Genomic DNA, 22,999 nt, shown 5'->3' with positions numbered 1-22,999 from the left:
CAGCTTGACAGGAAACGAAGGGAACAGTGCCTAGTTCACAGGGTGACGTGAGAGAGAATCATAGCACAAGCCCAGCGTGTCATAGGAACTGAGTAGATGTGAGTACAACTAAAACATCAGGATCATTCAGCATAACAAGACACAGAGGTGCGCATGGAGCAGAGCTCCCAAGATTTGAGTTGAGAACATTTCCCTCTGTGTCCAACACTCTCCATCTCTCGTCCAGATCCCCTGAGTCCCCTCATTGGTTTGGCCTGCCCAACCCTCTGATTCTGCATCTTTTCTACAGGCCACTCTCCCCCAGGGTGTGTGGAAAAGGGTAAACAACCATGGAGTTTACTACCTCTGGGATGGCCTCCAGCCAAGGACCATACAGGTTTATGAAAGCCTAGCTTTAAGGTGTGACAGACTCCAAGGTGTTATGGGTGCTCCAGATTCCCCATAGGATCAGGCTGAGGCTGGGATGTTTCCTGAAATCTTGCCCTGGTTTTCCTTCTCCCCTTTCCTATCCTGTCCCCCATTTCTTTCCAGGTCTTGCTGGGAACACCTATCTTTGTTTTGTTTTTTGAGGCAGAGTCTTACTTTGCTGCTTTGAGTGCAGTGGCATCATGATAGCTCCCAGCAACCTCAAACTCTTGGATTCAAGTGTTCCTATTGTCTCAGCCTCCCAAGTAGCTGGGACTACAGGCAACTACCACCACACTCAGCTGATTTTTTTTTTTTTTTTTCTATTTCCAGTAGGAATAGGAACTTGCTCTTGCTCGGGCTGCTCTTGAACTCCTAACCTCAGTGATCCTCCTGCCTCAACCTCCCAGAGTGTCCTGGCTATCTCTTTATGCAGTGATAGCCACTATTAACCAAGTGCCCAAGTGGATGTGCCATGCAAGGAGCTTTACACCAAGATGTCATCTTGCCCCCTCCCCTTCGGGACAGGTAGTCCCTACATGACTCTAGCACCAGTCACCACACCTTCATCAACACGGATATACTGTCCACCTCTCTCTCCTCTGCCACCCCTACCTCTTCCCAGGTCACAGTCTTCTTACCAGTTCCTTATTTCTACCTGTACCCCCTACAATCCACTGTCCACGTGATAGCCTGTGATTTTTACAGTATATACATTAGATTATGACATTCTCTGCTCAAAACAGGAGCTATGAATCCTTCTGCCTTCTGTAACTGCCCAATTGTGTTACCTGGTGTGGACCCGCCACCCACATCTTCCATCAAAGTTCTCTTCACTGCTCAGCAGGTTCCTGCTACCCTGGTCTCCCAGTGCCTTGAATATGCCAAGCAACTTATGTCTTCATATAGTTCCCTCCACTCCAAATGGGATACTCTTCCCCATGCTTGGCAAGGTAATTCCGTCTCATCTTTCAGGTCTCAGCTTCCTTAGAGAAACATTCCTTTGATTCCCCAATCTAAAGCAGTTACACTCTCGGGACTAGTCTCCACTGGAAATAAAACCTCTGTCTGCACCTTTGCTGACCACCTGCTTCCCCTCAGTCAGCTCTGGGAAAGCAGGGACCATGTCTGGCCCTTAGAATCCCTTCAATTTACTGTATATGTTCATCAAGTGAATAACCAAATAATGACCATCAGAAAACAGGACTCATGGGTTTGGCAGAGTATCCTGGGATTTTTCCCAATTCCTGATGGTCAAAGCTTCATTCTCACATGTGAGGGTAGTGATGCAGAAAGAAGAGCCTACATCTTTTGCTGAGGGTGCAGGGTAGGGGTGGCCTTGGCCTTCCAATGACCCTCCTCTTCACTCTACAGATCAACGTAAGTTAAGATTCAAGGGGGGAATAATCTATTGTCACGTGGAACATGATTTTAAATGTAATTGGCCACACAAAAGGTAAAGAACAAGTCTCAGCCTATTTTATGACAGTAAAATCTATAAACTTTCCATCTAGAAGCAGAACAACAAAGGAACAGTAAGGGGCATCTTCTGGAGCAGTCAGTGTTTGCCGTGTTAGAAAATGCCCCCTCTGGTCCTTGGTGGACCACACTGAAGATGCCTCAGTGTGCTGGGCAGTGGCTGGGTGCCAGCCCTTTTTCTAGGAGCTTCCGACAGGCATCACTGATCCCTCAACAACTCCAGAAAGTAGAAGCTTTCCCACATTACAGATGAGAAAACTGAGACTCACAGAGCTTACCGACATCCAAAGTCATACAAGATGTTGGGGAGATGGAATTTGTATCTGGGCTTTTCTGATTCCAAATTCAAGATGCAACACTCTCTCTTCCCAAAGGCAAAAGTCCAAAAGCCCAGGACTGACTTCCTGAAAGGACCCAGATGGAATTGAGCCAAGATGGCTTCAAAGAACATAAAGTTGGAACCTGCTATCCTGATCAATTAGTGCTTGCCTGGGGAAGTTTATTTAGAGGTGAAAGACAGCTGGAGCCAAGAGCTTCGTTCTGGGGTTTGAGCTAGACTGAGAAGGGGGAGCCCCGGCTAGAACAAGGAGAACCAGGCTCAGTCTGAAGGAGCTGCCAGGCTTCACTGCCTGCTGGGCAGCTTTACCAGAGATACTTTAAAACAAGTCAGTTATTTCCTTTCCATCCTGGATACCTTTGCATTTGTCTAGGCCCTTTAGCACCTTCCCATGTCACTGAGTACATGCAGGGAGAGCGAGGGAAAGACATCAGGCTGGGAGCCCCAAATTTTGGACTCAATCTTTGTTTCTGCCACTGTGAGATCTTGAGCAAGTCATTTCTTCTCCCTGGGTGTCAGAAGCTCCTTCATTCTCTTACTGGGTGCCCAACCTTTTATCTTTTCTGCCCCACATTGGAAAAATAAGTGTTATCTTGGGCCACATTAAATACACAAAGAGTAATGAAAGTTGATTAGTCTGTGCATACTTTTCATAATGTCCAACACCACAGATAAACAAAAAAGGTCCTCACAAAAGTCAGCATGTGGTCCACAGGCTGCAGGTTGGACACCCCTGAAAGGGTTCAGTGCTTCTAACCCAGGAAAGGCATAGTGGCACCTCTTGAGATGTCTTTCTTGATCTGCAGGGTCAAGAATGGGTTTCCTGCAGGGGATGAATGCCTGACCTGTGACAGAGGATAAATGGCCCCAGACATGTGCCCTGTCACATCAGCAAGGAAGTATCACTCATTTGAGTATATTATTTCTTAAAACAAAGCAAAAAGCACAAACACCCCTCAACCATCTTTGGAAAAAGCTTTTCATATTCTCTCCTTAAGATTGCAGCTTGCCTAGAAATTGCCATGAAAAATATGTTTACATGATTGAACAAAGACTCTGGCTCAGATGAGAGTTCCAAGAAGAGCTGGGGGGTTGGCTGGCCCCACAGTGACCCTCCCTATAGGAGAGAGCCCCCTTCCTGTGTGAGTCTCTGGAGAGGCAGGGTCTTTCCTCCCCAGTTCACTGACCTGCTTTCCCTGGGGGTCCTGGTCCCCCAGGGACAGAAGCTGAACCTCAGCAGCATCCTGCCTGACTTCCAAGCAGGAGGCGGAGGGAAGCCAGGGAAGCTGTGTCCAGTACCCAACTTATCATGCCAGACTTCCCGTGGCTAGGCCCAGCCCGGGACCGCCAAGTTTCTGGACTACTCTCACATCTTCAGTCTGGTTCTCCAGCCTTCCCGGCACTTCCTAGGGCTACCAGATATTCTTTAAATCCCTTCTGATTTGCTGAAACAAGATAGCGATAGTCCTTCCCACTAGCACCAAAGATCTCAGCCTGGTGCACACTCCACATGGCAGTGGCTTACCTATCCATCTGTGGACTTACACACTTGTCCTATATTCTGCTAGTTGAAGATATCAAGAGAATACCAAGAATTCATGTAAGCTTCTTATACAGGTAGCCCCCAATTATGAATGAGATAATTCTCTATAGGTTTCTTCTTAAGTTGAATTTGTATGTAAGTTGGAACAGATACAGTTACCTACTACCTATAATAGCCTCTGTAAGTACAAGTTGTATGTAAACTGGAGGTTTGTTTCTGGGGGACTGCCTGCAAAGACTGAGAAAGGAGTTTGGGTCAGTATCTTAAAGTAACACAGCCAATTCTGTATAGTCTTGGTCTGCCTGGGGGGAGTTTCTGGCCTCAATTGTTTGGCAGTGCCTCTTAAAATATGGGCTAGTTGCTGAGTCTTTTTCCTCATTTGTAGCCTTCAGTGGCCAATTCCAGGGTCAGGGACCTCTCTCTAACCCACTCAATATCATCTGATACCTTTTTATAGCTGTGTGAGTAAGTATAAATGTCTCTGGAGCCTACTTCCATTTTCCTTCTGAAGTTCCTCTCTGAGATAGATTCTTTCTCTTTATAAGGACCAGCCTTCCAGGGCACAGTTAGCTGTATTTTACTCGCTCTTAATATTTATGATTTTTGTGAGCCCCAACCAGCACTTTCTGACCTTTCAGCCTTGCCCCCTATTTATTCCCTGAGAAATAAGTAGAATTGGGTTGAATATGAAATGCAACTTAACAATAGCATCTCACAGCCAGTGCTCTGATTCTGTGGCCACATATATCTCACCTGTAATTCTCAGGTTTGGGTCTGTTCAAAAACCAGGAAAGGTTGGTGTGGCTGGTCCTGCACACGTGCCAATGTGCTAGGAAGTCCTCTAGAGCTGGCCATTAATAAACAAGGCAAATGCCTCAAGAATGTATTGCATATTTCTATTCACCCAAATGTTCTTAAAGCACTACTTGGGCTGTGGCATAAAAGACACAAAGAATCACAGAAAAATTATTTGATTTCCTACCAGTTAAATTTATCATCATATACATGTGGCTAAAAATCAGACTGTTTTCCCCACCCTGCTTGATACCAGATGCAAGAACATTCCCTGTTCCTTCCAAGGGCATAACAATTTGGAGCCTAAGTTAAAATCTTGTAAAATTTTGCCTGATTTAAATTAGGTGGCTAACCTCTATGGAAATTCCCCTTCAGACTCATGGTTGACAGAGAGCCAGACATTGAGAAGAATCACACAGGAAGGAACGTGTTTGTTCTAAAAGGGCAAACTTTCCTACTCAGAAAAGATTTTCTTTTTCCTGCCAGGAAAGTTGAAAACAACGGATTGTACAACTTCATCTTAACTCTTGGATCGAAAAGACAAAGTCATAGAAAGAAGAGAGAAAGGGCATTGTGGGATTCCCATGAATGTTAATTTTTTTCTTGGGAGTACTAAAACAACAACAACAACAACAAAAAAAAATCCAGCCTCTTCCCAAGAATTCTCAATAATGAAAATATCACCATAGTCCCCAAAATGGAACAGTAATTAATGGAAGTGGTATTTGGGGGAGTACAGATGACTCAGAATCCAACTACGGGATGTTAAGCAATGTCTTTCTGGATCCCATAACTTAGTCCTCTAATAAAAGGCAACGTGCCCAGTGATTTTTTTTCATCTACGCAAGGGATTCCACGTGTAGAAAACTTGTTAATTATTTCCATTAGCTCTTCCTTGTTAACACTGTGGTCTATCAGAACATTCTAACCTTCTCATGAGGGGCATGTATTACATCATCCCATAAAACTTTTAAACCAGAACTTTGACAATGAGCAGTGAACCCCTTCTCTAACTTCCTAGGTGAAGGACTGAATTAGTTAAATGGCCAGAAGGCAGGGAGGAGAGGTAAAGCCAACTCTAAATATTTTATCTGCCAGAAAAACTGACCCTAAGTAGTGAACAACCTAGTGTCATTTTGTTCAGTTTCTATTATTAAAATTGGTGCTTGGACAACTTCTCTATGTGAACAGTGGAATAAAGGTGGACATAGGACATTCCTCCCAGCATTGAGCATGGAATGCTCAGCCCTTGAGTAGCACCAGCATTCCAGAATGAGTCCCATTCAGGGGCTCATACGCATCCTAAACTTGCAGATGCTCTCATCTCTTGCTCACCAGAAACAGGAGCAGGACTGAGAAGGGTTAGGAAGGATTTATTTTCTACATGAATACTTCCAAACTCTTATAACAGTGGGCTTGATCTCCATCCTGACATTTTAACATGTGGCGTCTCCACTGCTATCAGAGAATGAGTTAACAATCTTTTCTAAGTACATAATCTTTATGAATTTCTCTCTCTTACAAATTTCTCACAGCAACACTAACTCTTCCAAGATAGGGCAAGTCACCCTGGAGAGAAAGTCAGATTCACTACAGGGGATGCAGAAAGGCAACACTGTTGCACAGCTCATTGGCAAAAGCAGTTCCTAGGCAGCTGTGACCTCCCCATTCCCCCTGGATCTAAGTGTGGATACCAAGCAAAAGATGAGCTCTCTCTATACCCCCAGGAACAACAATGGAAAGCTGTAAAATTCCAAGGCCCTGTTATCCCTCCAGCTTCTCCCATACCCCCACTTCTGGGTCTCATGGTTTACCACACCCTCCCATGTCTGTGAGGCCTGCACACCAATGGCACTTGATGGATGTGAAGACGGCAGGTAGGTAGAGTGAAAGAGAAGCTCCTGGGTCTTGGCAGTGTGAGTATGACCTCTTCAAGTTATTCAACTTCTTTTCTTTTTTTTTTTTTTTTGGCCAGGGCTGGGTTTGAACCCGCCACCTCCAGTATATGGGGCCGGTGCCCTACTCCTTTGAGCCACAGGCAACTTCTTTTTTAAAACACCCAGTGTTTATCCATGGAGCAATGTGATTGGGAGGCACACAAGTTTCAGGGAAAGGTCTAAGAAAGATAAAATGGCTTCAAAATGGAAATCCAAGCTCTATGGAGGATACTTCCAGATTATTTTTCCTTTGGCTAGTTATGGGGCAAACTTTCACATAATGATGGCATCCTGGAGAACAATGCTATTGCAGTAAGAACAAACCACAGACCTTCTCCATGGGGGCTTAGAAGCCAAGACAGGCATTTTCTTTGGTCTACCACAAACCCAATATCTTGGCTGAGAGATTGTCTTTACCATCACATCCCAGCTCCAACTCTACAAGTCACCAGCTTCCCTCACCAGGTTCCCTCGTGCTGGGGAGGCTGACTTACCATCATCTCTTCTGGGTTCCCACTGGCTATTTCCACCACCCTTAGGGCAGGATCCACCTTCACCTTGGCTCGGGCCATGAACTGGATTACAGATGAACTGTCCTGTAGAGGAAACAACACAAGGTACTGTATGATAATGATCGAGTCTTGAGAGGGACTGGACAGAGCTGATGCATCCAAGATTCCATGCATCCCAGACAAAAGTTTTATCACCGAATTAGATACTTCTCCATGCCAGCATCCACATAAACATAGACTTCCAGGGGCTCTTTCAAGAATTCTTTCAGATCATGGTGGGAGAAACTGGAATTTACCAGTAATCAACACAGGCAAACTTTTGTGCTGTGGTTTGCAAGTGGTAAGAGCCAGATATTTGGATATTGATATTGACATGTTCACAAATAGTTTAAGATAAATAAAGCTGTTTTATTGTATACAACAGACCCAGGCCTGGCATTCTACAGAAGGTATCTGATCTACATTTTACAGGCACTTTCCTACCCTGACCACAACCCTCAAACCCTTCACATGAGTTACTTTAACTCTTTCTTTGCTCTTAAATGAAGTTGTTTGGGAGTCAAATCCAGTTAACATTGAAGAGGGAACCTGATGCAGCGATGAGGAAGGGAAAACATCTGACTTATAAATTAAGCCTAAGGAGAAAGGGGGCTAGAGATGGGAGCATATCTAAGACTCCGAAGTGGGCTGGACACTGTGACTCACGCCTGCAATCTTAGCACTCTGGGAGGCTGAGATAGGTGGATTGCTTGAGCTCAGGAGTTTGAGACCAGCCAGAGCAAGAGCGAGACTCTGTCTCTACTAAAAATAGAAAAACTGGGGGTGGGGGTCATGGCAGATGCCTGTAGTCCCAGCTACTCAGGAGGCTAAGGCAAGAGGATCACTTCAGCCCAAGAGTTTGAGGTTGCTGTGAGCTATGATGACGCCACTACACTCAACCCCAGGATGAAAAACCCCATATAAAAATAATTTTGTATGCAAATAATCTCTTAACTAATGTAACAGTTTTATATATTTGTGGTTTTATGTTATCAGGGCATACTATATTTTTAGTCTTGAATAAAAATAATCTTGCATATTAGTAATTATAATAGTAGCAATAATGATGATGATAATTGCCAAAGCTAAAGGCTGAGTAAACCAGGAGTGTGGCTCAGGATAGGCCCCCTGGGGTTATAGAATCAGTAAAGACGGCCTCTGGACTAGAAGAAGAACATTTTCAAAGAAATCTGAATCCTCTTAAAAATCAGATCCTACACTTCAAATGAAAACTTGTTAAGGTCAAAACAATAAAACCTCAAATTCCCTTGCCTGGAGCCAGATCTTGAGGTCAAAAGGAAAATAAACACAACTGCAGGCCTAGGCAAGCCACAGAGCTGGCGCTGCTCCACATCTTTAGGGAGGCCTGGAGCAGCCCGGATTGGGCTTCCCCGGGGAGGTTGTCCCTGGCTTCAGTGGGACCAACACTCTGCATTTCAAGTTCTAGAAGCAGCTGGGGCCCCATCTGGCTTCCAAGCTAACTTCATTCTACACTGTCCTCTGCACCTGGAATTTCTGCTTGTTTCTATTAAAAGTGCCCTGGGAGAATGATCCTCCAAGGCCTCATATGACACCCTACAGCTTTCAGTTCTCTTGCCTGGGGTTCTACTGGAGTAGGTGGCCAATCACTACAGCAGTTGCTGGGACATATTCCTTGGCAAAGAGGCACTAGAAGAAAATTGTGGGAAAACCAGGCTTCACAGTTACACACAAATGACTGATTGCAACAGCAGCTATCCGCATAGAGGGCAAAGGAGACATCAGAGTGGCTTTGGACCATCAGTGCCAACATCTGGGCTCTGTTGACAGTGGTGAGTGTGTTGCAGACAATGAAACTGTCTTCAGTGCCATTTGTCAATAAGATAGGACAGGTAAATATGCATAAGCACAGTTCTTCCACCCTAACCTGGGAACTCATGCCAGGAAGGTGCTTCCTGTGATGTGGGCCAGGCTCCCTTCTGAAATCAGAGGATAGCCAGTGAAGCTCTAATTCACACCTGGTCCTCCTCTAGCACTGTACTTTTAACAGGACAGCTACATTAGGGAAGTGCTGCTGTGTGACCCCAACTTGCCCCAAACTAGCTTCCCTCCAGAGCAAACCAGGGAGACCAGGACTAAGCACAGCTCTCCTGGGGTGTGTGGGGGGCTATAACAGCTACAGATAGAAAATGACATCCCCAATGCCTGCATCTTCTCAGATTAGCTTGTTATGCTCTGCATATTTAAAACTAACCATGGAATGACTTTTCTAAAGATATTCATTTACACAGCAATGAGTTTATATAGATTAACAAATTGAGTATTCCCGAAGAAAAATAAATAGAATCCATGTGGCTAACAAGCATATTTCATTTTATCTTCACATGCAATTATTTTTATAGCAACTTGTTGGAAATAGCCCCTCAGCTCAGCAGCTCTTATCTAAAAATAAATTTTAGTAAATTTGTATGACTTTTCAAGGGCCAACAATTCACTGATTGAGGTATTTTTTATGAACCACTTTTATTAAGCTCATAATAACAAAGTGGCCTGAGGTTCAAAAGTTGGACTTTTCTAAAACAGGATATCATCTAAACTAGAACTCATGGTTCATATCTGCCCTTCTGTTTGCTTTTATAAATAAGGTTTTATTATAACACATCTATGCTCACTTGTTTGAGTACTGACTATGGCTACTTCCACAATATAATGACAGAGTTGAGTAGTTGCAAGGCCTGTAAAACCTAAATAAAATATATGCTACTGGTCCTGTACAGAAAATGTTTGCCAACCATTGAACTAAGGCCCCCAGACTAGCAGTGTTGGCGTCATCTGTGAGCTTGTCAGAACTGCAGAATCTCAGATACGCCTCCAAGGAATTTGTGTTTTGTTTTGTTTTTAACAATTCCAAATGATTTTGATGCAAGCTGAAGTATGACAAACTTAAATGCGTAAACAAAACACCTGAGAAACTTGTTAAAAGGAAGATGCTAATTCATTAAGTCTGAGGTGGAGCCTAAGATTCTAAGTTTGTATTTCTAACAAACTCCCCTGATGCTGATGCTGCTGGTCCTTGGGCCACACTTGAATAGCAAGGGTCTGGTATTTTCCTCTGGCATCATCTAACAGCAGAATTACCAAGGGCATTTGTCAGAAAAATTTTAAAAGGGCAGCCAGAGTGTCATGAGGAAACCAACTCAAATGCTTTTAAATGTACCCTGGGGAGAGTACAGTTCTTAGTACTTACCTTCTTCAGTATTTCTGTGTTCAGCAGCATGTAAATGTCTATAATACGACTTTCTTCTTTAGCGAGAGCACTAAGGTTACAGTGCATTGTTAGGCAAGAAATTCCTGGTTTTTCACAGTCCTTAGAAGAAAAGGCAGAGGATTGTCAAATGGTATTAAGACAATAGACAAATCTGGCTCGGTGCATACACTGGAGCTGGTAGGTTCACATCTAGCCCAGGCCTGCCAAACAATGACAACTACAACCAAAAAATAGCTGGGCGTTGTGGCGGGTGCCTGTAGTCCCAGCTACTTGGGAGGCTGAGGCAAGAGAATTGCTTAAGCCCAGGAGTTGGAGGTTGTTGTGAACTGTGACACCACAGCACTCTACCAAGCACTCTACTCACTACCATGGACGTAGTGAGACCCTGTCTCAAAAAAAAAATAATAATAAAAGAGTAGCAGGCGCCTGTAGTCCCAGCTGCTCGGGAGGCTGACGCAAGAGAATCGCGTAAGCCCAAGAATTAGAGGTTGTTGTGAACTGTGACACCACAGCACTCTACCAAGCACTCTACTCACTACCATGGACGTAGTGAGACCCTGTCTCAAAAAAAAAAAAAAAATGAAAAAAGAGTAGCAGGCGCCTGTAGTCCCAGCTGCTCGGGAGGCTGAGGCAAGAGAATTGCTTAAGCCCAGGAGTTGGAGGTTGTTGTGAACTGTGACACCACAGCACTCTACCAAGCACTCTACTCACTACCATGGACGTAGTGAGACCCTGTCTCAAAAAAATAAAAAATAAAAAAAGAGTAGCAGGCGCCTGTAGTCCCAGCTGCTCGGGAGGCTGAGGCAAGAGAATCGCGTAAGCCCAAGAGTTAGAGGTCGCTGTGAGCCGTGTGACGCCACGGCACTCTACCCGAGGGCGGTACAGTGAGACTCTGTCTCTACAAAAAAAAAAAAATAATAATAAAATAAAAAAAGACAAACGAAAAATCCACAGAAATTTATAGAGCTCCACTATTCTATCCTGGTGACTAAGGACTAAGGCAGTTGCAGACAGAGAAAATCCACAGGAAGATGCAATAATTATTTTTCACCACCAGAGGGCAGTCAAAGGATTTCCCACCTGGCGGGCACCTGGGCATGCCTTCAAGTCAAAAGACTGGGAAAAAGTAGCTCACTGGTTTTTCCCACCAAAACATTGGATTTCACAGGGAGAAATAATTGTTCTAAAAAGAAAGACATTTGCATTCTGTATTCTGAAAGCAGTAAATGAGTTTGAACATAAGACATATATACTACATACTGTATTAATAATTTCTGTCTGTCCAGTGGCAAATACACTTTCATGCCCAGGTAGGGTAAATCACAGGGCTAAGAAGTCATGTGACTCTTGTTTAAGAAAACCCATAAGTTACAATAGGAGTGTAAAATCCAAATTTAAGTTACAAAACAGAAATATTTTTTCCTTTTGTAATGTAGGATCCAAAATGTATATATGTATTATACATTATCTTCATGATATTTCATGTATAAGGTAAATTTTCAGCCAGACACAGAGTCATAATCATCAAAGAACTAGATGTCATCATATCTAACAATTCCAAAGACTTTTAAAAAATAGATGCATTGTCCTTACTATGTAAGTGAAAATATCCCAACATTTCAAATAGCAAACAGTCATACATCTCCACAGGAGAAGAGAGTGAGGAAGGAAAGGATAAACATGAGATGCGCCACATCTGAAATGAGGAGCTAAAGAAATGTTACCAAAAATATAGATAGAGGCTCTGGAAAATTAGTATGATTCCATCTTCAAATCCTTCACTTTTCAAAAAATACAGTAAATAGAGCAAACCTGAAGTGTACATTTTTTTTTACATTTTTACACCACCCTAAGATGCAGGACTTTTCCAGCACTCAAGCAGGTTCCCTCATGCCCCATCCTATCAGTATGCCTCCCAAAGTAATCACTATCCTGACCCCCATCACCATTGATTAGTTTTTGCTATTTCTAAACTTAATATAAGTGAAATATTATACGTGACCCTTGGTTGAGAGCTTCTTAAAAGTATGTCTGTGACATTCACTCATGTTTTCTTATGTTAGCAGCTGGTTATTTCCCATTGCTATATAACATTCTAGTGTATATCTATACAATAATTGTTTACTCATTCTCCTGTTCATGGATATTTGGACTGTGCACAGGTTTGGGCTATTATAAGATTTCTGTGGATATTGTTGCCCACACGTTTTGGGGATATATTCAGGAGTGGAATGGCTGGGTAACAGGGTGCATCTATGTGTTATTTTAGTAGATACTGCCAGTTTTCCAAAGTGCTTGTACAAGAATCATCATTCTCATTTAGACTCATACTACTTGGAGAAGCATCTGACTTTGCAACTGGTACGTGCAAAGATTTTCCCTTTGCCAGATAATAGGATTTGGAATATAAATTTAGCACTTTGATTGAAACCTCAGATTGAAAACTAGGAGTTCACCACAGTCTTTGTGCCTTTATAATAAGTCAATTGATTAAAACCAGATTTAGGAAATAATAAGTATTATATAGAAAATTGGCCTCTAATCATAGACTTGTCTTCCTAGTGAGGACCACCTGTGTTATCCCAGCTACTGAGAAAATCCTTACCAAGACTTTTCTTCCAGATTTCGTGAAGAAAGCAAATATTGTGTGGAAGATATTTTCTTGTTCTTGAGGGATGATGCAGGGGGTTGGGTTTTTCTGGAAAGAGCAGTTTCCCTTCTCTTGGGCCACCTGAAAATGAAGAGAGGCCTATCAGAGTGGTCAGTGCCAAGAATGATCAATGATCCCAGAGTTCCTTACTGTCAAGGCAGTAGCAGTAGAGCTTGAATTTTCATTTTTAGCCTTGTCCATTTTCCAGTGGGCAACAATGGCCGAAAGGCTGAAAAGCAGAATTTATGGCATCCATTGGACAAATCATAGAAAATGTGGATCTTAAACAACTAAATAATTAAGATGAGATGGCACACGGAAGTGAGATGTGACTAGGGAATATTAATAGTAAGAAAAAAACCCCTTATATTCCATGTTTTCCAAAGCACAATTATAAACATACTCATGGCAGTTCTTGTCTGGATGAGGAAAATGAGACTCAAGTCATTTGCTAACAATCACGGAGTCAAGAACCCAAGTCCTGAACTCAGGTCTTCTGAGACCAAGCCTCATGGATTAACTACTGCCAGAGGTTTGCAAACTGTTCCATGGAGCCCCCAGAGTGCAGTAAACTCCCTTAGGAATCCTCCCAGGAAGAACCAGCAGCAGGACTGCTCTGAGTCCGAGAGCTTCAACCACATACAATGGCAGCCACTACACTGAGGCAGACAGGAACTTACATGGCCAATGAGCTCTTGATGAGTTATCTGATTTTGCTTCTGACAGCAACGACAATGGTGCTGAGCAACACCAATACTAACAAAACAACAGTGTATAGCTCTTCATGTTGATTTTCTTAAGAACAGTGCTCTTTTCAATGCTTAAATTAAGGAACTGTTGAAAAAACTAAGTCTTCTTTCTATATCATCATATCATACTGGTTGCAGCTGAAGACTGGACAGAATGTGAAGTCAGACCAGAAAATTAATTTGTAATTCATAATTTAGATACAATCTTCTTGCTCACCAGAATTGTCTGTTTAAACTACCCTATCTTTAATGTCTCCAAATAAAATATAGTGTTTGAATTTATTCAAGACTGCTTCAACTTTTCATTTGTGAGAGGAAGTTTTAAAGTTTTTATAAGAACTTTCTAACTTAAGCTAATAATACTAATCCTTTAATAAAGCACTATAAAATAAGACTACCAAAATTTGCTAAATTAATCTCTATTTTATCTTTGATTTGAATATATTTCCCAATTTACTATATATGTCAGGAAAAAATAAGGAGATGAAGGTTTATTTTCTCAAATTAACTATTAGAAAAGAGAATATTGCTTTAGCTTCTCATAGTTTGGAACTTACTATCTTTTAAATGTCTCTCATCATTTGGGGCTCTCTCAATTATTTTATTTGAACCACAAAATTTGGGAAGACACATTAGCCTGAAATGGTCTCAATCAATATTGGTTTTGGATGATTTTAAAGGTCACTAAAGGAAAGTTATGGAAAAGAAGCAATGAACTTTAATGCATATTTGGTGATTATTCCTTGGGTGCAATTGTTGAAAATAGTGATAAATACTTGAAAGTTCATTTTAGAAAGGAATATGTAAGTTGCTTATGTGGTGAGGAACATGAATGTTCAATTGTAAGACAAGTGAGAAAACTGCTACAATGTTATGTAAATGGATATTCAAGTGTTATAATAAAATTTCAGCATCAAATAGCATCAAAGAGGGATTCACTAAAAGTTCTGCATCTCAAACCACTAAAAAAGTGGCTTAGTAATGATACACATTAATCTCAAAAGATCCACATTTGAACAAAATTATTTTGTGAAATGTAACAATGAAAAGAGAGTCATATTCTAAATTAATGTTATTTTTACATGACTTTTAAGTGTGAAATTACATGATTAAGTTAAATATAATAGGGAGTTGATTATTTCATTCATTTTCCTAACTTTTTATTTTTATTTTTATTTTATTTTATTTTTTTTCATTCAAGAGAATTAAATCGTTTATTGATTACACATGATAATGGTAGATACACAAGCTTCATTCTCATCTGTAATTTTATCTGGTACCATTATTCAATTTAGATATATTGCATAGGATATGCCAACAATCACCTTTATAACCAATAATTCCATGATTTTCCTTGGATGACCCCTTTAAATGGTGAGCTTCAGGTCACAACAGTAACCCTCAGTTCAACTATACCAAGGTTTCTGAAGACAATGGCTTCTTCACCCAAGCAGGTTGTAAATGAATTTCAAATAGAACCTGGCATCACCCTGAAGGAATTCTAGCTTCACACTTTTGGAAAGTTTACCAAAATGGCTTCAGAGTAGACTAACTTTACACAGCACATTTAAAAAAAAAAAAAGACACATTTATTCAGCGTCATGATCAGACTATTACATTTAGCAATCAACAGCATGGGTGCAAAAAAAAAAAAAAAAATCTACATTAAAACCCTTTGTTGGAATGCTTTACACTTTCCACAGAACAGAAACTAAAATAACCTGTTATACAATTAGTCACAAACACAGTCCTCGAGTTTTTTGCCCATACACATGAGTATTGTCTAAAACATGTCTTCTTTGTAGCAGCTAGGCCCTGTCACCACTGTGCTTGGCTGAGTTCACAAATCTGTTGTAACCTGTAGCTTCCCTGTCACTTCTCTGGCTCTCCTCTCCTGCTAAGCTTTGTTTCCTGGGAATAATTAAAACCTTCTGCCACTGCCATAGCTACTGCTGCTACTGGAACCACCATAGCCACCTTGGTTTCGTGGTTTGGCAAAGTATTGGCCGCCACCACCATAAGGGCCAGAGCTTCTGCCTCCAAAATTTCCTCCCTTCATAGGTCCAAAATTTGATGACTGATTGTTGTAATTGCCAAAATCATTGTAACTTCCACCACCTCCAAAATTGCTTCCATCATTACCAAATCCATTGTAGCCATCCCCACTGCCACCATATCCACCACCACCACGGCTGCCACCAAAGCCACCACGACCACTGAAGTTTCCTCCACGGCCAAAGTTGTCGTTTCCACCAAAACCACCTCCACGACCCCCACCAAAGTTTCCAGAACCACTTCGACCTCTTTGGCTGGAGGAAGCACTAGCCATCTCTTGCTTTGACAGGGCTTTCCTTACTTCACAGTTGTGGCCATTCACAGTATGGTATTTCTGAATGACAATCTTATCCACAGAATCATGGTCATCAAACGTAACAAAAGCAAAGCCCCTCTTCTTGCCACTGCCTCGGTCAGTCATGATTTCAATCACTTCAATTTTCCCATACTGTTCAAAATAGTCTCTTAAGTGATGTTCTTCAGTATCTTCTTTAATGCCACCAACAAAGATCTTTTTCACAGTTAAGTGGGCACCAGGTCTTTGAGAATCCTCTCTGGAAACAGCTCTCTTTGGTTCCACAACTCTTCCATCCACTTTGTGTGGCCTTGCGTTCATTGCTGCATCCACCTCCTCCACGGTGGCGTATGTGACAAACCCAAAGCCCCTGGAGCGCTTGGTGTTCGGATCTCTCATTACCACGCAGTCTGTGAGCGTTCCCCATTGCTCAAAATGGCTCCTCAGACTCTCATCAGTCGTTTCAAAGCTCAACCCTCCAATGAATAGCTTCCGCAGCTGTTCAGGCTCTTTAGGAGACTCTGACTTAGACATGACGGCAGTGGGAAGAGAGACTTTAACGATGCTTCCTCGGCAGCGTCCACAGGCAGAAAGGAGTAAGCTAACGAACGTCTTCCTAACTTTTTAAATTGAAGTAAAATTCACATTTACTAAAATGCACAGATTTTAAGAATTTATCTAATGAATTTTAACAAATGAAATCACCTAGTGACCATCACTCCAGAAATTTCCCTCCAGATCTCTTCCAGACAATTCCTACCAATCCCCACCTCATAGGCAAGCACAGTTCTGATTCCTATTAAGTTGGCAAAAATAATTTGTTAAATTTACTTCAATAAATTTAACAAATAAAGGGAGTAGGAGATATGAGATTTGGGGCTTACCCTGTATTTAGCTATGTACAGTATATTGCAGATGGAAAACATTTATGTTCATTGGGCATTTGAGAATTTTACTGAGCATAGTCATGCTCTTAATTCCCATCATTTTTTCACTCTGGAGCATGGGGGTCTCCATGTCCTATTTGTCTTCTGGAGTGGACATTTGCTGACAGACCACTGGAAAACAGTCTTCCGCAGCCCTGTGGCATTCATATTCCTGTTAAGATTACCAGGCACGGCCACCAAAACACATTTGGTCTGAGTTTAAAGAAACAGAACCTACGAGTCTTTCAGGACACATCCATCCGTAATTAAAATCAAGAGTGGGGGCAGAATTCTTCCTTGCTCTGCAAATTGGTGCTTCAGGTTTCCAGGCAGGGAGAGGAAGTTTGCAAGCAGAGCCCCAATCCAGCCAGCTTCACGAGAGTGCTTTGGGCATCTGGCCACAAGATGCCCACAGAGAGGGACAGGGGGCTGGGAATGGCAAAGCAAGGGCCTCAGTGTCAGCCCCAAGTGCCAGAGTTGTGGCTCAGAACTTAGTTTTCCTCTTCCACTGGGAGCTTCTGGGGTGGCCTATGAACAGGGTTATGACGATGATGTGATGTGATGTGACACTTAATCTGCCCCCAGTGGAATTTAAAGAAGGGAAGTGGAGACTGAGTTGGTGGTGAATGAAAATCTTGGCCAGTTATGCTCCCGTCTGTGGTTACACGGGAATCACTTCAATCGGGGAGAGCAATGTTTTTCTGGAAGGTTCAGGGTGGTCCCCTTTCAAAGGGAGATTGAAAGTTGCTTGGTGTTGCAGGAGTCTGAGTCAGACCAGCCAATCCTGGTGCACAGGCTCCCTTGGCTAAAAATCAGCAACTCAGTGCCTGGGCAGGTCATCAGTGGGAGGGGCTCTTTGGTGTGTTCTGCACAGATATGCATGTGACGGCTACAACAGTAACATTTAATGCTTGACAGCCCTTGTTGTGCGCCAGGTTCTTGGTATATTTCACATATTATCATTCAGTCCTCACAACGAGCCCCTGAGGCAGGTACTATTACTATTCCCATTTTTCACATGGAGAAACTGAGAGGCCAGGGGAGACCATATGACCAGCACAGCAGGAAGAGATCTGCATAGAAGCACTTTCCCACATGCCTCTCAGGTGAAGGCTAAGGATGGGGCTGGGGCAGGACTTACAAAGGAGTGCAGGTGGAGGGAAAGCATCCCTTCCTCTTCCTACCTTGGTTAAAGCGTAGGAAATACTAGTTTGGAAGCCTGCAAATCCCAGAGTCCTGCAGCCTGACCCATTTCTGTCATCATGGCAAAAAAACAAACAAAAAAACAAACAAAACAAAAACTCCTGCCTGGACCATGGGAGCTAAAAGTGCCTGCAGGCTGGGAGGCCAGTCTGTTCTGTGGTGTCTCTTGGACTGGAAGGAAACAGAATGTCTTTGGGTGTTGTTTCTGGAAGGCAGCTGCAAGATCATGCAGTCCTGTGGCCTCAGCTGACAGATAAGGAAACAGATAAGAGGCCCCCAAGTTTGGTGACTTGTCTGAGGCTCTGTGGCTGGTTGTTGGTGGTGTCGGCCATCCTGTGAAGGATTCCATCCATACATGCTCTTGATTAACACTCAACAGTCCCTGGCTTCAGCCCTAGCTCTGCCTCTTGACAACTGCACCAATTTGGGTCTCTGGGGCCTCAGTTTCCTCATTTATAAAATTAGGATGTTGGTCTGCATGATAACTAAGGTTGTCCTCAGTTGCTCATTCAACACTTCACGGGCTATCTGTGCATTTTCATTAGAGTGTAGGATCCACTAATCTCAATAGGCAGATAAGCAATTACTGACTCACAATTTTGTTTTAAATGCCCTTTTTGTTCACAGTCAAGGGAAGTGCTGCTTTCTTCATGTATTATAGGCAACCTAAACACAGCCCAGCCATGTCCAACAGTGTCATTTTTCTGGCTGGCCAAGGACTCTGTGGCTGTTGCCCCCTGCTCATCTTGGCCCATTCACTCCTTATATATTCCCAGACTTTCAGAGTTCAGATATTGTGACATATGACATGGATGCTCATCTCCTTAGACCTCTGGGAGCTGGACAAGGTCCATGGCTATTGGAATTTGAACAAAAGGATTTTACCAGGCATAAAAACAAGGGCACAAGGATACAAGCAGGACACAGTGTTAAAGCTGAGTTTTGTCAAGCAGTTATTGAGGGTTTCCTATTGGCATCCATCCTCCCCACTACCCTGACCCCAAAGAAAATATTGTGCAAGTTGAAATCAAGAGATGGTGGCAATTTGGGAAACTGTCAGGAGCTGTGGCTGTGGGAGCCCAAGGAGTGGGCATCACTTGATGGCAGAGTCTGAGTTAGCCTCAGTCAAGAGAGTCTTTGTGGTCTGAAGCTACCACAGTTCCAGGCCAGGTTGGTGTCCCCAGCTTACTCTAGGAGGTCTGGCAAGACCTTGCTTCATGAAATATTGGGTTTGAAACATGGATCATGGCTGACTCCATTGTTATGGTGCTGAAGAAAAGAGTCTACCCTTTTTTTTTTTTTTTTTTTTTTGTTTTTTTTAGATTTTATCTGAACTTTTAATTTTTCCTTTACAGAAGCAGTTTAAAATAAATCCTGGAATTTTACTCTTTGATATTTCAGTGCATCTCTAAAAATATTTTCTTTTATAATTACATATCATTATCACATCTAACAAAAGTAACAATATTTCCTAGGTGTAATCTAACACATAATCAAATTTTTCCCGAAGTCTTAAAAATGGCTATTGGCAATGTGTTAAAATCAGAATTCAAGTAAAATTCACACATTTGGTTGTTAATCTCCCAAGTCTCTTTTGAGAGCAGTCCCCCTTCCTTATCTCCCCTTCAGTATCACACTGAAGAAACAGAACCATTTATCTTGCAGGGTCTTCTAGACTCTGGTCTGTCCTTTTGTACTGTGGAGCTCATTCCCATCCTTCATGCTTACTGTAAGTGGAAGTTAGCTCTAGAGACTGGGGTAGATTCATGCTGAGAGTGCCTCATAGGTGGCACTAGATTTGCTGCACATATCAGAAGATATGATGGCTGTGTCCCCCCCCCCCCAGATTCGTGTGTTGAAGCTCTAACCCCCATGTAAGAAGAGTCTACCCTTTTTTTAAAATGGTATGGCCATCCACCACCAGGTGGAAGAAGTCTAAACTCCCCAGGCTGAGGTGGTCTGGATAAGGGGGTGGAAGAAATGGCTCAGGGGAGGGAACTCCATCAGGTGCCTTTAAGAGTTGTTTGCTGATTTAGAGCAAGAGTGAGGACACAGGTTTCCCTAGGACCCCAAGGTAGAAAAGCTGTAATGTAGTTCCTGCCCCTGGGCCTGAAAACAGGAGGGACAAAAAAGTCATCTCATCTTTTTCCTGAGTCCCATGCCCCAAGCACATCACCCTAGGAACCATTTCTTGTTGCTGGTGGTCCCATCTCTAAACTGAGTTCAGATATAAATGCAAGCATTAATAGGTGATTTTCTAAGAGTTGTGGTATACATTGAATCCTCGCACACCTGTGTGTGGTGGATACTATTAGTAGGGTAACCATATGATTTATTGTTCAAATTGGGACATTTATGAGAGTGAAGTTGGAGAGTCACCCAGAGAGAGGCATTTATCAGGGATATGCCATGTAAACTGTGACATCTGGTCTCCTTAATTTTCACTCCTGTTTTACAGATGAGAAAACTGTGGCCCAGAGAGCTTAAGTAACTTGTCATGTACCTGTAAGCCGTGAATGTGTGAGAAGCATACCTCCAAAGTCCCTGCCAGGATGCTTCCCAGCCCATTCCATTTTCCTTGTGCCCAAGCCATACAGGTGCTGTTCCCCATCCTGAGGTCCAAACTCCCCTTGACCACTATCCACTGTTTACCCATTCTCAGCCCCTCAAAGCATAGCTCCTATTGTGATTATAAATCTTGTCAAATTTTTCCCTATACCAGGAAGTCAGTCCCATCATGATCCAGCTCAAAGGAGGTAGTACTTTAAGTGGATTTTGAAGGATTTAGAAAACTTCTAGACAGTAAATAGGGGCTAGGGGAGGGAATTCCAGGCAGAAGGGAACAACATGTACAAAAGTGAGGAGGCACAAATACTAGTGTTTAGTTTAGGGAGCCTGTCAGTTCTACATGGGCCAAGCATTGGATGCATGTTTGGTAGCAATGGTCAGAAATGAGGAAGGAGATGTGGGCCTGGACATGGAGGATGGCCTTGTAGGGGGTAGCGGTGGTTACCCAGAAGGTTGTGGGAGCCAGGGAAAGCTCTGGAGCAGGAGAATGTATGATTTGGATCATGTGAATTAACATGTGGTATTCTTAGTATATTTTTAAGAGGCTGAGGCATAGGTGTCTCCTTTCTACCAGTATCAGTCCCATCTCCTGACCACACTCCAGCTGGCTAGGGTTTTAGTGATGGGGAGGGTCACCAAAGTATCCTTGGTTTGATGCCCCTTGATTATAGTACATAGACAGTAAAAGAAAGATGGAAGATTAATTAGCAGAGGAACAAACTCAGTGACAGCTGTACCCCCTGGGAGCCAGGGCTTAGAGTGGATCGCCAGTGTGGTTTTGGGGTAAAAATAAAAACCTAAAAGCTATGATCTAAAAGCTATGTTTGTTGAATTGACTTGGATTAAAGAGGGCATAGGTTCATTTTTGAATAACATGTGTTTCATGTTAACTCACATTTCTGTGTTAATCACTGACTTTATGTTCTCTGTTACATCCCTGGGCCACTTTTCCATATCATGTTACAGCGATCACAGCTGATGGCAACTGGGTAAACATGACCCGCCCCCAACCCTCTGCCTGGTTCTCTGAAATCACACACTCCCCAGTTTGAAAACTCAGAGAATGCTTTGCATGCCTACTTTACTAATTCAATTACCTACTGCCTACTCTGAGAACCAAGGCATCAGAAAACAGTAAGTACCTATTCCGCTACAGGACACCAAACATTTACCACAATGCCTGTGGTGAGATTAATTTTAGGACTCAAAGGTTTTAAATAAAAATAGTACTCAGCAGTACTCAGAGAAATGATAACAACTGGCTAATGAGACCTACTTAAAACGTCTAGTTTTAGAAAGATAAACGAAATAGCTTCATATCATCCATTAAGCAAAATGAAAACTGTAATTCACTATAAGCTTATAGGGCCCTTCAAATCATATCTTAAACCATGTCATTTTGATTTACTATTGTTTCTTTATATTGACCAAGAACAGCAAATGATGACAATATTTTAATAATAAATCCTAAAGACAAATATTTTCATGTATCACTATTCATTTCAAGACTAGCAATGTTGCAGACCCAGAATAATTTATAAGGGCTGGGTGCTCAAAGTCTCTGATTTTTCAATTGCAATGATGCTGTTTAGGCCAGAGAAATAATGATGAAATGTTACATAGTTCTTTATTATGAATATGCCTACCTCTCAGTTACAGACATATTTGAAATGTCAAGAACACAATCTTGTGTGTGTGTGTGTGAGTGTGTGCATCATACAAGTAGTGAGGAGTTCTCAAAGTCATCCTAGGGCAGATCCTCCTGAAGAGTGATGGATTCCTTTGCTTTGTTAAAAGGGATCTCTTTTTAAAATTTCAGATTATTATGAGGGAACAAATGATTAGCTTATAACATTTGCTAAAAGGGATTCCTTGTTTATCAGTTTGGTAAGCTCTGATTTTTGCCTTCTAAATGTATTTATATAAATAGACAAAAATCCAAAGAGGCAAAACACTCTGATGATCACAACAACCTGAGCTAAGATAATATGAGCCTCTAGCTTTGGACAGTCTCTTCTAGGTTCAATGCTCAAAGAACCAAAGGAAAATCTCAAATAAACAGCTCTGTTTTTGAACTGAAAATAGTAAACAAAATCATGTAACAGCTTTCAACAAATAATAGCCCACTCCAGACCTGCAGAGCTGAGGATGGAGCAGAGGGAACAAGGAGTCAAAGAATGACTGTCATTTAATAACAGAAAAAAAGATCATCACTTTAACTCCAGATGTCTTCTCTCTTCCTAACTGAAAACTGTCTTC

The 22,999-nt window shown here is 42.3% G+C and overlaps 2 protein-coding genes across 5 annotated transcripts in view; both read right to left on the bottom strand.

Annotated features, from left to right (window-relative positions):
- ITGA9 (integrin subunit alpha 9) overlaps positions 1-22,999 on the bottom strand; it is a 458,012-nt gene that overhangs the window by 28,617 nt on the left and 406,396 nt on the right. For all 4 annotated transcript variants that reach the window (XM_053599997.1, XM_053599996.1, XM_053599998.1 and 1 more), the window contains 3 exons: positions 12,900-13,025; positions 10,274-10,393; positions 6,991-7,092 (listed from right to left, as the gene is read on the bottom strand). In XM_053599997.1, the coding sequence (XP_053455972.1) occupies positions 6,991-7,092; positions 10,274-10,393; positions 12,900-13,025 (348 nt within the window). The remainder of the gene's footprint in view (positions 1-6,990; positions 7,093-10,273; positions 10,394-12,899; positions 13,026-22,999) is intronic.
- Positions 14,889-16,655, bottom strand: LOC128592147 (heterogeneous nuclear ribonucleoprotein A1). The gene has a single exon (XM_053600000.1). The coding sequence runs from the start codon at positions 16,575-16,577 to the stop codon at positions 15,615-15,617; it is 963 nt and encodes a 320-aa protein (XP_053455975.1). The 5' UTR covers positions 16,578-16,655; the 3' UTR covers positions 14,889-15,614.

The sequence above is a fragment of the Nycticebus coucang genome, chromosome 8 (assembly GCF_027406575.1).
Source record: "Nycticebus coucang isolate mNycCou1 chromosome 8, mNycCou1.pri, whole genome shotgun sequence".
NCBI lineage: Eukaryota > Metazoa > Chordata > Mammalia > Primates > Lorisidae > Nycticebus > Nycticebus coucang.
The sequence above is the reverse complement of the archived record's forward strand: the minus strand, read 5'-3'. Positions and strand labels throughout refer to the sequence as shown.

Excerpts from the sequence above, each read along its gene's own strand:
- LOC128592147 (XM_053600000.1), bottom strand. The coding sequence starts at position 16,577 with ATGTCTAAGTCAGAGTCTCCTAAAGAGCCTGAACAGCTGCGGAAGCTA.